The following is an 18,385-nucleotide window of genomic DNA, read 5'->3' as shown; positions in this document are numbered from 1 at the left end:
GACCATTCAGCTTTTCCAATCTCACAGTAGGTTGGTCAAGATATAATTCCCATTTATCATGTTATTATAGATACAAGCGTATTGTCCTCTTTTAGTGTGAACGAGAGCATCTTTAACTCTTTCGGTATTCTCAGTAGGAATTAATAAACCAACTACTAAAGGTACCATCTTGTCTTGACTTTGCCATAATGTCTACTCTGTCCGCGTGTATGCTTTGGCTCATAAATTGTGGTGCGTGTTCACTTGATCTCTTTCATTAGGGGAATTGGTCGTAACAATTCAAATTTGTTCCCTCTTTTGAGTTTACATTGTATATGCTTAGTCTTATTTATGGATCACATACTAATCCTTTTTTCCTTTCATTTTATGCATGACCATCGCATACGAGTCCAAGCGACTCATCTTCTTCCACATTTGGCGTTGGGTTAAAAGCCCAACACGACTCATCCCGTGTCCAGCCTCTATCCGCAGCAAAACAAAAGAAACGGAAATTCTGGGCTAAGGCCCAATAGCGTGAACAGTTTCTCAGCAGTCCTAAAGTGGGCTGAGCCCATTTTAATATCATTTGCTCCTTTATTTCATTTTATGCATTAGATTTGTATTTGTGCAACTAACATTTTACTTGTTTTGTTTCCTTAGCTAAATGAACCTTAGTAGAATTAGTATGAAACTTAGTTTCAGTGAAAGGGGTAGTTAATTTAAGAAAAACCAATTAATTCTAGTTTCATTTTCTTCTTTTACATTATTTATAGTATCTTGATATTCATTTTCAGAATAATTGATTTTTAAAATAGTATGCTTTGAATCAAAGGAATTATGTTTTATTGTTACTATCTTAGAAATTAAAACGTCACTAACACACAAATATTAATCCAAGTATATTTTATAAATATTTTAGATTGATCCGATTATACATATTTAGCCAAATATAGTTAAAATAAAGTTAACAAAAGAGAAAGAAAACTCATCTCGTCTTATATTCTATTTATAGAATAAGTCCAATTATTTTACATGTTAAAGTTCTTATTTTGTACAAATTATTATATTTTCTGTAAATCTTATTTTAACTAACATTATTTTCCCTTAAAACTTTTAGCGATAATTGTAAGCCATTTTCTAAAAAACTAAACGCTATATTTAGCCCTAATTAATTAACCTAAGTTTGACCGGTAAACCGCCGTTGGCGGATTCTAAAGGATGCCTAACCCCTTCCCTTTAGGATAATTAGAACCCTTACCTAGAATCACACTAATTAAGCAGACCATTAACGGAAATTTAGATAGCTTTACCTTAGTTAATAATTAGGTGTCCTAATTCACCTTTAAAATTAATTAGGTGGCGACTCCTTAAAATAAAATAAATAGAAATCACCAAAATGTTGTACTCCTAATTTAACCCGGTTAAAATGGGATACGACAATAAGAGCTGAGGAAGCCCAATAGAGCTAGCAATGAACTTTAGGACCAAAAAAAACCTACAGCATTGAGACCAACATAACAATCTGAAGAAGAACCAAAAAGAAAGCCACAGTTAATTCCTAACCAAAACAGCCAACCGAGCATAGACAAAAATGGGACTAACCAAAATACCACTATCTGGAAATTTTACTGTTGGTTACAACCCACACGATGTACGTTTGGCTCATCATCATCTGTATCATAATAAGCCTTTCGTCTGCGTTGCTGCTCCTTGCGCCTGATTTCTTCCTCCATGTTGACATCATGCATAGTGGTTTCCTCACAATTGTCCAATTCCATATCAGATGACCGCTTCCCTGGTCCAGGTGGCAGAATAGCCTCAAGAGCACGGCATTTCTCCGGCGAAAGAATTCCAGATTCTGGAAATTCCACATTAAAATGGATATAAAGCCGATCCTTAATAAATGACCTTCCGTAATGGGGCATTCCTTCATTATTTATTGCCTTATATTGATCTGCAAGAGACAACCAAATGAGGATCATATATAAATCACATCTCACTTCACAAAGTAATCATAATTAGGGATAATTACATTTTTGGACCTCTCAGAAAAATAATAGCCAGCAAATGTATAGGTTTTGTATATGAAGTATAAATATACATATCATATACATATAGTGTGCACATAATATACATTATCAGTGTAAGTGTTCTATGTACTTTGGCTAGTGCCCGTAATTAATTTCGGCTGACGGGCCAAAAATGAAAAAAGCCCAAGTAATTAAGCACAAACTGAAGGATTCCTTACCAGGCTTTATAACTTCTCCAGGGCTAGATTTGATCAGAAGCTGCCTACCATCCAGATGAGTCACGACAAACTGAAAGCCACAGAGAGCTTCTGTCAAACTGAGTTTGTGTTCCACATAAAGATCATCAGACTTCCGCTTGAACTTTGAGTGATCCTTCTGTTGTAATACAAAAATGACGTTGCCGGTGACCGTATCTGGCTGCATATAACCACAAAAACAACTATGAGAAACGAGATATCGCCTGCCAATACAGCAAAAGGAAAGCAGATAGGATCGACGATATTGTATATCAGGATATATATTCAATTCACGATCCTGCACTGACTTCAAAATTTATAGATTCGAATAGATTAGACTTGGGAAGAAGGATCCGTTGTTGTTTGCAAATATTGCCTAAGAACTGTGGAGGCACAATTTAACATGTATTGGGAATTGCAAAAGCTAAGCAATTTGCATAGTAAAAAACTCTCACAGCTTCATCAGCTGCCCCGTCAAAAACGATCTTCTGACCATGTTGCATCCCTTTCTCAACATTCACTTCCAGTACTTTCTTTTCTTGTGTAATTTTGTTTCCCTTGCACTGAGGACACCTATCCTTGTCACTTATAACCTCTCCTGTATTAACAAAGAAAGATTCATAGTTATAATTAATGTTTTTCCTTTACATAGAAGACCGAAATTAGAATTACAGGAATATCTCATTACCTGAGCCTCGACACTCGGGACAAACATGTTGCATCTGTTGAATCATGCCTGGAGCTATTTGTCTTGTTGTAACACGCATTCCAGTACCTTGACATCCGTAACATCTTCCAGAGGCTCCACTCTTTGAACCATTCCTGATAATGTAAGAAAATCATATACAAAATAATAAATGTTCACCAGTAAAGTTCAACAGAACATACATGCTGAGAACAAGTTAAATGATCAGCAACACAATTTAAAAAAGCCGATAAAGATGAGATTCAACTAATAAATAAGGAGGGTAAAGCCCTTTAATCTCTTCATTCAGATTGCGGAGATTCTGGTGTGAATATAGACCCACAAGGTGAAAGAGGTGAATTTTTAGATGAGGACAATATGTACAGCAAAATTCTATTTTTTATCATTCTTTCCTTTCTTATCATTTCTACCAAAAATGATGTGATGTTTTCTCAAATATGTTAATTTTAAGAGGTTAAATTAAATTTCACAATAGCAACCTCACTCCCACCCCCACCAAATAGAGGAGGAACAAGGCAAACGAGTCCCCCATAGGCCATAACCACCTTAGTAAGCATCCATATAGATGATAGCTATACTGCAGATGGAAACTAATATCAACCCACTTTTTTTTTCCAAACAAAAGTAAATCATCAAATCCCATTTAAGGATCACAGAAATGGAAACTAGCATGACAAAGACATTAAATGTTTCTAGTCCATCAATTTCAAATGTTTCAACAACATAAAAAACTAGATCCAGGCCTTTCAATGTCCTACAAAATATTAACAGGGCACCTAAAGGTGTTCAAAGTGCCAAGGGAAACAGAAGTCCATAAGTATCTTATCTATCAGAGAAGTCTTTTCTGCCTTCCCATTTAGAACTTGGACAGACCAAGGTGAGGAGAATTTGTTTTATTACAACTTTTTGTATACAACAAATGACTAACTTTCTTCTATAAAAAGATTTGTTTTGTTACACCAAGAAAACTAGCAGAAAGTTGGTAATCCTAATCTGTTCCTAGAGGAGTGGAAAGGGTGTCTGAATTTCAACATTTCCAAAAGTATTTAGAACACAGCATCAGACATATCTTCGAAAGTGGTCCATTTGGACTCATATATGAGTGAAACGCAGAGCTTACCCAATTTTGGTGTTTGCATTACTTAGGAATACATGTAACCAATCTGCACTGCAAAATTTATGAATGGGCTCTACAGGAGTCCATCAATTAGGTAGAAGAACCTATTCATGAAGTTCAGGTTTACGTGGTACTTGTCATTAACTAATGCTTCTGACTATCATATTTCAATGTATAGACAGAATCATTGGAAAGAGAACCAAAAAAAGGACCAACACAAAGAATCACAAAAGGTCCTGATGAACCAGAGTCACCATTTAGTACGTGTATACAAAAATTGAAGACACGCCATTCCTTCTCTATTGTACTCCTAATTTATTCAAATTCTTTCCGATATATGTTCAGTGACAGAACTCAATATTGATTCTCAGCCTTAATGAGAACAAAAGAATTTCAAAAAACATTGTCATCACACAACGGATTATCTTGAAAATCAGTGAATGAAAAAAAGTTAGATAATTAAAGAAAGAGAAATACCCTTTACACTTTGGGCACAATATGTTCCGTGAAAGAGAGAGCTTTTTTGCTGCGCCATTGTACAAGTCTTCCAGAGAAACCCTTAGAGTGTGCACTACATCTTCTCCTTGTTTCTTTCTGCTGCCTCTGAAGCTACCACCACCTGAGATAACCAGGGTAGATGGGATATTTCAACCAAAAAATTAAAAATGATAACAATAACAAAGAGGAATTTAGCAGAAGGCCTCTTTCTAGAGAGAGATGAGTCATTAATCGTTATTACCGCCAAAAGCTCCACCAAAACCTCCACCAAAGAAGGACTCAAAAATGTCAAATGGGTTGTGACCACCACCACCACCACCACCCATTCCTTCTTTAAGGGCATCTTCACCATACTGGTCATAAAGTTCTCTCTTCTCTGGATCACTTAGAACTTCATATGCTTGAGCCAACTCCTTGAACTGAGTGGAGATAAAACAGGACAAAGAAACGTATGATCAAAAACAAAACAAGCATCAGAATCAAAAGGTTCCCTCAGTCTAGACACTAACTCCTTTTTTTCACAGACAGCTTTATCATGCATTATGTAGTATTTTGCCATGGCTTTTTATACTGTTTTGACTTGCTTGTCCTTGTGTAAAGGGTCTACAGGAAATAGCCTCTCTACCTCCCAAGCTATGTTACTCGGACTCTTCAAAAATGGACACGGGTGCGTGTCGGATCCTCTAAAAGTAGTGCATTTTTGAAGGATCCGACACGAGTGCAGCATCATTTTTGGAGAGTCCGAGCAACATAGCTCCCAAGGTTGGGGTAAGGTCTACGTACACTCTACCCTCCCCTGACCCCACTTTGTGGGATTTCACTGGGTATGATGTTGTTGGTCTAGACACAACATATCTGGAATACCAACATGCAGAAAATTTTAACTACATGTATAAGAAGAGCAACTCACTTTTTCTGGGTCCCCACCCTTGTCAGGATGATTCTTTATAGCAGATTTTCTGTATGCCTTTTTAAGTTCATCTTGACTAGAATTTTTCGAAACACCAAGAACCTCATAGTACTTGGAGTTGTCACTCCTCCTTGCACCCCGTCCAAACATTATGAATCACCTTAATACCTGCAATAATTTTTATTAATCCAACCATTTTAGGATTAACTTATTTAAATTTAATACAATATGTGCAGTAAATAGGGATCTGAGATGTATTGATTATCAGTCAATTGGGGTAGGGAAGTATTAAAACTAGCAAAATCCACAAAAAATAGGTTAAGATAGGAAAAGTTCCAACTAGTAATTCAAGCACAAAAACAGCAGATCATAGAAGATTTTTCATTTGCAGTCCTATAGCAATTTAAAAAAAAAAAAAGAGAAGGGAAAAAGCCAATCTCTATTATATGTGATTCTAACTCCTTTTCTGCCTTCCCTTCTACTATCTTAGTATATCTAATAAACCAATTATATATGAAACCTAATAGCAAGAAATTAAATCTTTTTCATGGTGCCTGCACTTTTAGTACTTAGCATTTAAATATCCCAATTCCCAACTAACTTTTCTGGTTCTAAAATCCCTATAAATTTACCAAGACCTCTTTAAATATTACCTTCACCAAAGCAATAGAAGCTATGTGAAGCTCATAACTCTAAGACATAATACATCGATAGACACTTAAACTTGGCCTCAACTGGCAAATAAACACTCCAACTCTGAGAATGTACATCTAGACACCTCAACTCATCTCCACTGTATCAGTTGAATACTCCAACTTAAAAAAGGGTCATCAAACATCTTCAAAATTTATGTGCCACATCAGCATCGGGTGTCCACGAGACATAGTGGGGACAAGTTGAGGTGTCTAGATGTGCATTCTCAAAGTTGGAGTGTTTATTTGCTAGATGAGGCTTGGTTTAAGTGTCTATCTATGTAAATGCCAATATACCAATAAGATGCAAAGACTCAAACTTTACAGCTATAGATTATATAGAGAACTGTCTATCCAATCACACATGAATAAAGAGAAAGAGGAATTAAAATATAAATAAATAAGGTATTTTTACAAAAATATACAACCAAACACATGTTACCTTTATCAAAAAAATATACAACCAAACATAATATATTACACCTACATAGCCATATTTTCAGTTTACACTCGCATAACCAACCTTTTTTACGCAACAGTGCTTATACACACGCTATACAACATTCTACAAACATCATACGACATTATGTGTCCACCTTTTGTAAAAGTGTATAAGAGGTGTTTAAGGAAAAACTGGGCTAAACCAGGTAAATCTTCTTTCCGAGTAGACATAAATAAGTTGCAGCAAGCTTCAAAACACCATAGCTCAAGAATTAACAGGAAACAAATAAGCAACAGAGTAATACAAAAAAAAAAACGACTTTACAGCTGAACTAGTAAAAAGAGCCCCAAAAAATATATAGAAAGTATAAACAAAGCTAACATACAATTAAATGATACCCCAAGAATTAGATTTTCAAGAAGATGGAAGATTTGTAGACAACAAAAGAAAAATACCTGGAAAATAGTTTCTGTAAAGAGCGAGAGAAAGAAGAATTGTTGTTGTTGTTACAGAGAGAAATGAAGAGCAGCTTTCCTTTTTGTTATTGAACAACAAGGGGAAGATGACATGTGTTTTTCCTTCTCAAAAGGTTTTCATTTAGGGGTCGTTTGGTTTAAGGACTCACTAGTCCCGGGATTATAATCCCGGGACTAATTTATCCCATCTATTGGGATTATTTTATACCATCTAAAAGATGGTATAAAATAATCCCAGTATAAGTGGGTTAAGAAGGTATAAGCTGGGTTATCCCAGCACTAATTTTTATACCATGTTTGGTACAAGGTATAAATTTATCCCAGCACTAATTTATACCTTATACCAAACATGGTATAAAAATTAGTGCTGGGATAAACCACCTTATACCTTAAACCAAACGACCCCTTAGGATTTTGGCCGGTGGTGTAACGGAAAATGCTGAGAAAATCATTTTTTGAGAAATTGTTTGAGAAAATGACTAAAATGGTCCTCAGCCTCGTTTGGTAGCTTGTTAGAATGAAGAAGGTATTAGTAATACATGGATTAATTAGGAACGAATCTATGTACTTATACGGGATTAGTTATTCATATATTGATTATTCCACCTTCTATCATGTATAAAATAATATATAGATTTTCTCATAATTTATACATATATATTAATTATGTGAGTTTCTAAATTGCAAACTAAATACCATATCAATTTCATGTATGAATGACTTATTTCCTAATCAATTACCGAATGTGGTATTACTTTTGTAGAATTTAATACATGCATAACTTACCTCCAAACTAGCCACCAAAGACCTCTTAAGGGGGTTGCACCATTTTGATCCATAATATATGTACTTGGCTGATATAGCCCTTGATATATTTAAGAGGATGACATCTTTGATCCAAATCCCTAAATTTAACAATTTTAGTGAAAAGTATCTTAAAACTAAACGAATTTTTCAAAAGGAGAAAGAACTAATGTATTTTCTACCATATGACTTGGAATTGTGATATGCTCATAGCTTATGTGATAATTAGACACATGACCAACGCTCCTTTTGTACCATGTTTAAAGAGTATTTACTAGACAAAATATTTATGGCGACCACACTCGAGAAAAGAGCGGTAGGAAAGCCAAAATTAAAGAAAAGCATAAATTGTTAATTTCGGAAGTAAGCTCTTGTGTAGGGCATTTCCGCTTAGTCGTGGCCTTACCTAAATCGTTATTAGCATGTTAGAACGAGAATGGATCTGGGAATCGAAAACTCCATCTAAAACTGTGTTGAATAGTTTGTAATTGTAAAGGGGAACGTTCCCACATCGATGGGAAATGAAGAAATGAAAAGGTTTAAGTATTTTAGCCCTTCATGTGTACTGAATAAGTGATCCCAACCACTTGGACTTAGACTTGGGGCTTGGGCGCGAGCCGGGTCCGACCTTTAAATAAAAGACTATTTTTAATTTTCGTATTTATTTTCTGTTACAGTTTAGTTTATTTAAAACTTAACTTTTAAATTTAAATTTAAGTTTTAACTCAAACACATGTTCAGAAAAAAAGGTACTTTTTCGAAATTGTCTGCTTCTGCTATAAATTGTGTTACCCTAAAAGCGGTTAAATATTCTTCACTGACATTTTGGCTTTGAGGAATCCTAAAGAACCTTGTATGTATCCCTTAAAGAATATACAAACAATATTTCTTTAAGGGCATTGAATTTTCACGCCTCAAGGCTTTCTTCTTCTTCGAATCTATTCTGCAAATTTTTCTGACAAATTGTTGTCTCGCTCTATTCACCTAACTAGTACTTCTATTCTATAATATGTGAGTTAATATGTTTTAGCTTTCATGATTGAAAATAGTATCTTTGTAAAAAACATCAACTCTGTATTCCAATGATCTGATCTCAGCACAAGAAAAGCAACTGAGATACTTATTGAGAGCAAGTGTTAAACTCAATCAAGAGGGGGTGGGAGGAGGGGCATAACATTTATACTTTACCTCTCACAAGAGTGTAGGGGATTAAACTACTTCAGAAACATCAAAGCTAGTATTAGTTACACGAAAATGGATCAGCTAGTCAAGTTAGTTAATTAGCATTGCCATATCAGCAGTTAATTACAGGCTATTGAATTAGTTAGAAGCGGTTGCCTAATTAGATTCTTTCTCATTTCTATAAAAGGCATTCTATCATTACGGATTCATTCATAATTGAATATACTATAGTTTTCCTATTAAATTCTATTCTACGTTTTCTTCCCGTTTCATCCTTTATAGTTGTCCCCTCGAGTTTCTCCGTAAATCCTATCCAACTGCTAAATTCTCATATTCCTCTAAGAAACCCTGCATTTTGGCTAACATTGGCATCAGAGCCTTACGGTTCTTAGACTGTAGAAGAATGTGAACTTTTCAAAATCATTTCGTAAACATTAAAATTAAACTCAAAAATGTGAAAGGAAAGTTGAAATGTGCACTGGAAGTCTGGAATTGTTGGATAGATTGATCTTGAAGTAGCAATTGGAGGAACCAATCTCAGCCACAATTTGATGAATATGCTGAAATTTCTTCTCTGGATACAAATTCTTCAACAACGGTACCTGAACTTCTTGAAGGCATGCTTCTTGCCACACTTTCTATGAAAAATGAAGGTGATGTAGATGCTTTTGAAGATTGGTCTCTTGACGCACTTGGTGTGGAAGATAGAGTGATACAGGGATTTTGGAGGCTTGGTTCTCGATGTTCTTTCCAAAGAAAATGGGAACAAAGTGTTTAGAACTTCTTTAAATAGTGAAAAAATTATTTCCAATGAAGATGAGTTAGTGAGAATAAGAAACAAGAAGGATATACAAGCTGGAACGCACAGATTCTTCGTGCATTCCCAGTTCTTTCATTTTCGAGTTCTAGAAGGCCCTAGATAGATTTGATCTGTTTTTTGTTTTTTATGAAATTTCAAATTTTGAAAGAGATGTAGTTGCTTCTTACATGAATGCCCGAAAGAAATGGGATGTTCAGGAATATTATGATATCTGATTATGTACAAGTGACTTCTTGTACCCTGTTTTGGTTGGTTATTTTAAGGTGAATTCTTGTAATGCTTCTATGTTGGAATATGAGAATATGATTTTGGATAATGAAAAAGAGAAGCATAGTGAAGTTGGTGTAAAACAATGGGAATTGGATAGGTTTGTTGATAATAAAGGCCATCAACAATTCTCTGAACTAAAAAATGATCGAATTAGGCTTCCGAGGGTGAAAAATACAATTAACTGCAGAATTGTGATGTTTACTCAAGAGATGCTTAGAAGAAGTACTCTCATGACAGATCGTCCTGATACAATTCTTTCCAGATCATGACTTACTACGATTTATGGTTAAACTTAGAGAGTGACAATAAGACCTGCCCATGGAAAGAGATTGAGCAATCACTCTTCCTAATAATAGCAGAAAGACCAAAACTTATTACAAGGGAATGAGCAGTTGTGGGATGTGAACAAGGAAGGAATACAATCTAGGATGAGAATGTGTGATCATGTTATATACTTTATGAATTATTGTATTGTCGCACCATTAGAAGTCGTCAATTATCAAAATATTAGTCCATACTCCACTCTTGAGGACAATGGTGATGTCAAGGGGAATGGATGCAATCAGTTGTTTCTGTTATTCCACTTTCATGCCTTTATTCAAAAAGATGAGTCCGACAGTTGAAGAAACTGCATATGCTAGGAAGAATGGATGACCTTTTCCAGTTATCAATGGCTCGAGACAGACACATGAATATTGTGAAAATGGAGTAGAAAAAATGCTTCCTTTACAAGTTATGAGCATGGCTGAATTAAATAGTACTCTAGATGATGAGAGTTCCTTTATTGTGAAAAAAGAAAAGCTGGAGTAACTGAATTTAGATGAGTGTGAAGCATTTGGAGTTGAACCACTTGATGGAAAGGTTCTCATAAAAATGGTTGAAGATGAAAGAAAGGAAATGAAACTTGATGAACAACATGTCATTGAGATCAAAAGGGCTTTGGTAGATCTCTCTGATGAGCTAAACAATCCTGCTACATTAGAACAGAAGCATAGCTAAACAATCCTGCTACATTAGAACAGAAGCATAGTGTTGTCTACGTTAAAGCCAAGAAACAAAATTATATCAGCATTGATGATATCTTGATTACTGACCCTGAGTTTAACATCAAGTTAGTTAAATCAACAATGAACTTTGGCATTTCTAGACATTATGACATTCTTGGTCACAGAATTGACATAACATTTACTTCTTGGAGCATTCACAAATTATGAGAATTTTTTGCTACCTAGGAACTCCTTAATGTATTTAAGGCAAGGTTCCCTCATTTTGATCCTTGAGGTCAAGGATCTCTTAGCAACAAGGAGTACTGTTACACGAAAATGGATTAGCTAGTCAAGTTAGTTAGTTAGCATTGCCATATTAACAGCTAGTTATAGGCTATTGACTTTAGTTAGAAGCGATTAACAATTTAGATTCTTTCTCATTTCTATAATAGGCATTATATCAATACGAATTCATTCATCATTTGAATATACTACAGTTTTTTTATTGAATTCTATCCTTCATCTTCTTCCCTTTTCATCCTCCATAGCTGTCTACTCGAGTTTCTCCGTAAGACTCCTGTCCAGCTGCTAAAACATTAGATTCGTCTGAGAATTCCTGCATTTTAGCTAACAGTATTTGACCATTTAAATTTTAAATAGACATTATCTCTTACTTGGAAACAACAGGCCACAATTTAGTGCTCTTATACTCAAAATCATATATATAATATGGTAATCTTTTCATTCCAAGTCCTTCTCATCAAGGGTACTAAAGTTGGTCTTCAACTGCACAGTATAAGTGAGTGAATTTTTTCCTGTATACCTACTTCTTTAATCTCAATTTTGTTTGGAGACAACGTTAGTCTTTTACCTTTCTTTCTTTCTTTTTGTTGAAAAAGTGGTTAGTTTTAACAGATTTTGAAGTAAAAATGTTAAATTTAGGGCTTTGGATTAAATGTGTCATATTTTTACATATATCAAGGATTATATCTGATAAGTGAATACATTGTTCCCTTTCTACCATAGACCAACAACACACTTTATTAATAGGTTCTCAACTTGTAATTGTTATACATTTATTGGATTTCTTAATATAAATACAAAATCAGTGCAAAAATTATTGAGTTCTCAAAAACCCCCCACACAACACCCTAAATCTGCCCCTAATACTACTAATTCTTACTAATTTATACCAAAAAGATGTTATTTAAAAGGAAACTTTGGTGCAACTTGCACACCTTGAAGTTGAAATTGTCTCAAATGAGGTAATCAACAAGTTATTAATTAAAGCATCAAACCAGTTTATTTGATGATTTGACTTGGTGTTATAAGTATGTTTAGGATAAGGCTGAATATATTGACAATTCCTTAAATTTGTTAATAAATTTGATTTAGAAACTCGAACTATAATTTGTTGTAATTGTGCATGATATTCTGCACGACTAGTTATTTGTCCTATTGTATACCAGATTTTCGCCTAGAGGATAAAACATGTCACTCTACCTGTTCCACGCTATCGTTTGCAGAATAATAAAGAACAGGAAAGTAAGAACACAATAGCTTTACGTGGAAACCACCCGGATCACAAAGGGTGAAAAAACCACAGTCTACACCTCCGTATGATTTTTTCCAAATCCACTACAACAGTGAGCCTTTGCAAATTCAAGTTACAACTCTATAACCTAGGAACTAAGCTATAATTCCCATCTCACTAATCTCCCTAGACTAATGAGCCCACTTCAAGTTATCCCAACTTGAAGTTGAATTTGACTAACATTTTATACCTATAGTAATTGCTTTTGTGAGAGCTGATAAAGTTACAACACGATAAACAAACCTAATACACAAATCTAGACTTAAGAACTATAACTTTAACTCTATGAACAGATTCCTCAATCTTCTTTGATGTATCAGGGTGTACTTTTGTGAATTCTGTCAAATATCGCATTGACTGTGTTTGTTCAATATTCTGATTTTCTCTCTTTGTGAGTGTGTAAACTTCTTCATGACAGGATTTGAATATATATATATAATACTAGGTTTGCATCAAATCGGCTGAACTCAATCCCTACATGGTAAGGCCTATTATGAGAGTTAGGGTTTGAGTTGACTTGGGATTCTTGTATTCACGTGGCTTTAGTGTCTTTGTAGGAGTCTTAAGTATCTTGATAATTATTAAGAAATCCTGAAAACTTGTCCACCAAGTCTTTACCATAAAACACAAATCCCTACTCGCAGTAGGATTCTAAGCTAGAACATGTTTTTGGAATTGGTTCAAGCACCTGGTTCATCCATCTCTAAATCACCTCAGTGTCTGAGATGGAACATGTCTATAAATCTGTTTCAATCACCCTTGTCTTGCAACTGTTTCTGACTGATTCACTTTTGGCTTATTTACTGGATCTGTCTCTGAGATAGAACAAGTATGTAGACCTGGTTCATTCGATCTCCCCAAACCTAGTCCATTTGCTTTGCCTGTATCTGTATTGTTGTATAGACCATATCCCCAAACCAATGATGGCACTAAGTAACGAGTAACAAGGTTTTACGGCTTATGGAGGTTAAAAAAAGAAAATCATAATTAGAAATTATTCACGCACTCAAGAGCAAGTGTAATGCACGCGCTGTGCCACCTCAATAAATTGTGTCCAAGTGACACGGTAAAAATGGTTTTGGAGGGTTCAGATGGTAGGAGTCTCATTTCGGGGGTCTAAATGGATTTCACGGACAAGTTCGAGGGTTTTTTGATGAATTAAACCATTATTTTACTTACCGACAAAAGAAAGTTACAATTCTTTTCGGACCGAACAAAGCAAAGTTATCAAATCGAATAAAATGAGAATAAATAAATTGAAACCGAAAAGAGAAAATCAAACTATACCGAATTAAGTTAGATATGATATTGATATAAACATTTTAAAAAGTGAATATAAAAAATATCAAATCGAATTCAAAAATTCGTATTATACCGACTGATGAACACCGCCGGCTGGGACATTTGGTGGTAATAAGGATGGATGTGCCATTCTATGTATGGGTCCAAGAACTCATAACTTCTGGCGGAACATAAATTTAGTGTAAAAATTTATTAAAATTTTAATAAATAGTAGGCATGAATCTAATATATTCAATGCTATTAAAAATTAAACTCATAGAATTGGAAAAGAATTCCAAAAGTTCATTGATGAGGAGTAGGTCCTCTCATCAGTTGTGGTAGTTGACTAGTGTTAAGTCTGAACCCCTGTTACATATAGAGTAAATTTGAAATTTATGTCTATTTTGCCTATTTAATGAAAATTGAAAGAAAAAATGTATATATAATTTCACAAATTTTTGTGGATCTTTTAACCAACATTTTGTTGATCCTAGGCAAAATTTTAGAATAATTAAAGTAATAAAGTAACTTAATCCTACAATTTTATCAAGTATTGTTAGTATTAGGGCTTAATGCATTGACATTTTCTTAAATTTGTTTATTTAGACACTTAAAACATATATCTTTTCCAATTAAGCACTTGAAAACATGACAAACTGTTTCTATTAGATACTTCAAACTTAAATTTTGACAAACTTTCTGTACGTATTCTCAAATGCCCCGATTATTTAAATACATTAACCACTTAAAAAAAAATCACCTCATTTACTCATCAACCTCAATTGGAACATGCTTGATGTATTAAGCATAGTATTAATTATGATAAAATTCTTTTTTTAAAAAAAAAATATATAAAGTTCTATGAATCTAGCCTTCAAATTTCTTTTTACCATTGTATAATATAATAATATAAATTCACGAGGTTGATTTTTTATGCATTATTGTCCTAAAGGTTATTCCTTCCAATTTCTTGCTCATAAGTTGAATCTATAATTTCATTAGGATGAATTATTATACGTTATTATCCTGAAGAGCTTGCTTTCCAATTTCTTGCTCATTAGTTGAATTTATAAGCGTAAATCATTATTGAACAAAAGTAAGTGTGTAATTTATCTTAACCGACTGTAAAAAGGAATGTTAGCATGATACAATATTTATTTCAATACTTCGTTCATAATAAAATCATGCATAATAAAGTAATTGTATCATTTATGTCACTGTAATGAAAAATATTACATATAATTTTAAATTATAAGCATATTTTAGACTATCCTATCAAGATTTAGTTTTAAATTCTTTTACTGAAGTTTTCTTTGTTTACGATTTATAGATATATATCAAATCAATTAAAATAAATAATTTCCTGTCCCAAATAGTAAAATGGAAAATTGTTATGTTTGGCTCTGAACATAAAGCTTGTGAAAACTCAAAATTTGCCAATATAATATTACATAGAATTCATTAATATTTTAAAAGAGATAATTTGCATAAAAAAAAATCTTTTCCCTTTCTTATTTGAGACAAAACAATATTAGTATTAAGAATTATAACATTTATATAATAGCTCTCGCGCTGTCCCTATTCCTTATGTCATCTCCAGGACACTTGAATATATGTACTCCACCAATTGTCTTACCCCTACTAAGCAATTCCCTATAACTATCAAATGGTTCCCCCAAAACCAAGATGGTATCAAACTCAACTTTGATGGTGCTTTCCCGGCCAACACTACTCAGGGTGGTATTGGTGGTGTTTTCCGGGATAAGAACGCTAACTGGGTCGCGGGATACTACCAATGCACTAGTAGGCTCAACTCTACCCATATGGAGATTCAAGGCCTCCTTGAGGGTCTCCGTCTGGTGTGTCTCCGTCACTTTAATATATCTGAAATTGAAACATATGCTACAGAGGTAATTACTTTACTACAACATCCCCCTCCTCTATTTTCTAATATTGTTTCTCAATGCAGGTCCTTCATGAGGAATCTGGGGAATCCTCCAATCCGCCATAACTTTAGATAAGGGAATAGGGTGGCTCATGTTCTAGCAACTGAACGTTCAAAGAGAGCCACCTCTGAGCAAATGCATTTTTTGTTGGAAGCCCCTCCTTGGATAAACAACATCTTGCAGGAGGACAAAAATGGTCGTTTTAGTATTAGGTCTGTCCCACTTTTGATTTGTAATAAGCTAGCTAGACTTGGTAATCTTAGTATCCTCAACTCTGATGTAATCCCTACTGGTAGTATCTCTACTATATCTACTGCTACTATTAACGTAGGCTTTTCTCAAGATCCAACCAAAACTGATGCCTCCACATCAGCTGGTGCTACTCTGTATGCTCCTTAATATCTAAATAAAATGTCGTGTTTGACAAACAAAAAAAAAATTAAGAATTATGAAATAATTTGAAAAATAATGCAAGCAGTCTATTATAAGATATTAAATTTTGATTTGATTAATTTGAAAATGTAATATTTTTTAGTCATTGTTATAAATGGGACCCAAAGCACACTTATTAGTTTATCAAATTTTAATTTTGTAAGGTTGGAAAATAAATCAAACTTTTATTAGTTCATAGTATGTAAATTAAATTCAAATTTCTAAATGACACAACATTCAAATATATTTTCTATTTAAATTTATAATTAATCCATTGATTTACTTTAATTGAAAGTAGCAAAATAGAAGTATAAAACAACTTTACTACAATTAAGAAGAGTGAGTTCCAACTCACTTTCTCGTCGTCCGTCCCCAATTTAATAAAAAACTAATTGTGGGCCCCATATATATATATTAAATAATAACAACTAATATTAAAAAAAAATTATGGGCCCCACATATATATATTAAATAATAACAACTAATATTAAAAAAAATGTGGGCCCCATAATTCTAATATATATATATCCGTTCCAACTTAATAAAAAAAAATTGTGGGTCCCATATATATTAAACAACAACTAATATTAAAAAAATAGTGCAAATTAATAATGTCAAAAAAAAAGTGCACCCCGTATTAAAAAATCAAACAATATTCATGTAATTTTCAAAGTATCTCATTAAGTCAATAATGATGGATTCATTGCCACGTGCGTATTCGTAGCAAACACTAATATAATAAAGTTTTAAATACGGAGCACAAACTACAATATTATATTAATCGTGTTTTGAACATAGTATCTCATATTGACAAAATCAAGCAATATATATATAAAAAAAAAAAAAGTGAATCCCATATTAAAAAAATAAACAATGTCAAAAAATAAAGTGCAGACTTTGTATTCGTAGCAAACACTAATATAATAAAGTTTAGATACGGAACACAAATTACAATGTTATATCAATCGTGTTTTGAACATAGTATATATATATATATATATTATATGCATAAAAATAGTGCAAACTAATAATGTCCAAAAGGGTGGGCCCCATACTAAACAAACCAAGCAATATAAAAAAAAAACAAAAAAAAAAAACTATATAAAGCATGGGTTTAGACCCATGCTTCGTCGTCCGTTGTCCCTTAAAAAAAAGGGGTGGACCTCATACTAAATAACACCGAGCAATAAAAAAAGGAAGAAAAAAAAAGTGAAACTCACCATCTCCAAACTCATGGGAAAAAAAGTGGACCCTATATTATCAAAATCAAGTAATATCCAAAAAAAAAAAAAAAAAAAAAAAGTGAACCCCGCTAGTAATTAGAAAAGATATCACGCTAATTTTAGAAAGAAAGAAAAAAGAATTTGAATGGTCTTTATTTTTGATAAAAATGCTGCTAAATAGGGCCCACAGTCGGGACCCATATTTTCAGAAATGTACATAGACTTCATTTTCTCCCAATGTGCTGATATTCACACATGTCAATCTGGAAATTAAATACCTTGCACTTTGATAGAGACTTGAATTGAATAAAATGACAAAACTGCCCTTGATCGTTCCAAACTTCACTTTTTATGTTGTAGAAAGAAATACTCTCTCCGTCCTAAAAAGGTTGTCCTCCTTTTCTTTTTAGTCTGTCTTAAAAAAATTGTTTATTTTTTATATTTAGAAACAATTTAAGTTTATGAAATGATTTACAGTCACATAAATATCTAAGACTTGTTTAGGACCATATATTTCAAAAGTCTTCTTTATTTTTCAAATTTTATGTCAAGTTAAAAAAGAATAATCTTTTTTAAACGGAGAGAGTATTTGTCTTCCACAACCACCTTCTTCAATTGTCGCATTGCTAAAGTAGAACAGGTCAAAGACAAAGAAATCCACATATATCCCATAAGTTATTACTACTGCAAGTATCGACAAGCCACATGTAATTTGGAATAACATTAAATAAAATCGTGAAAATAAAAATCCAATTTGTCCA

At 33.5% G+C, this 18,385-nt stretch overlaps 2 protein-coding genes across 3 annotated transcripts; one reads left to right on the top strand and one right to left on the bottom strand.

Annotated features, from left to right (window-relative positions):
* Positions 1-1,456: 1,456 nt before the first annotated feature.
* On the bottom strand, positions 1,457-7,221 carry LOC132640731 (dnaJ protein homolog). The gene is made up of 8 exons (XM_060357475.1): positions 7,066-7,221; positions 5,477-5,644; positions 4,808-4,985; positions 4,546-4,687; positions 2,934-3,067; positions 2,701-2,843; positions 2,228-2,426; positions 1,457-1,933 (listed from the first exon to the last, which is right to left on the bottom strand). Exons 2-8 carry the CDS (start codon positions 5,624-5,626, stop codon positions 1,605-1,607), a joined length of 1,275 nt encoding a protein of 424 aa, XP_060213458.1. The 5' UTR covers positions 5,627-5,644; positions 7,066-7,221; the 3' UTR covers positions 1,457-1,604.
* A 7,678-nt stretch (positions 7,222-14,899) lies between these two features.
* LOC132642390 (uncharacterized) lies at positions 14,900-16,183 on the top strand. 2 transcript variants are annotated; one of them, XR_009583128.1, is made up of 2 exons: positions 14,900-15,882; positions 15,993-16,183. XR_009583128.1 is itself a non-coding variant. In XM_060359614.1 (2 exons), the coding sequence occupies exons 1-2, from the start codon at positions 15,637-15,639 to the stop codon at positions 16,032-16,034; spliced, it is 339 nt and encodes a 112-aa protein (XP_060215597.1). In that variant the 5' UTR covers positions 15,535-15,636; the 3' UTR covers positions 16,035-16,183. The 2 variants fall into 2 exon arrangements, 1 of the variants encoding a protein (XP_060215597.1); XM_060359614.1 differs by having other exon boundaries at positions 15,535-15,933.
* The last annotated feature ends 2,202 nt before the right edge of the window (positions 16,184-18,385 follow it).

This window comes from Lycium barbarum, chromosome 5 (genome assembly GCF_019175385.1).
Source record: "Lycium barbarum isolate Lr01 chromosome 5, ASM1917538v2, whole genome shotgun sequence".
Lineage (NCBI taxonomy): Eukaryota > Viridiplantae > Streptophyta > Magnoliopsida > Solanales > Solanaceae > Lycium > Lycium barbarum.
This window is presented reverse-complemented; position numbering and strand designations above follow the sequence as displayed.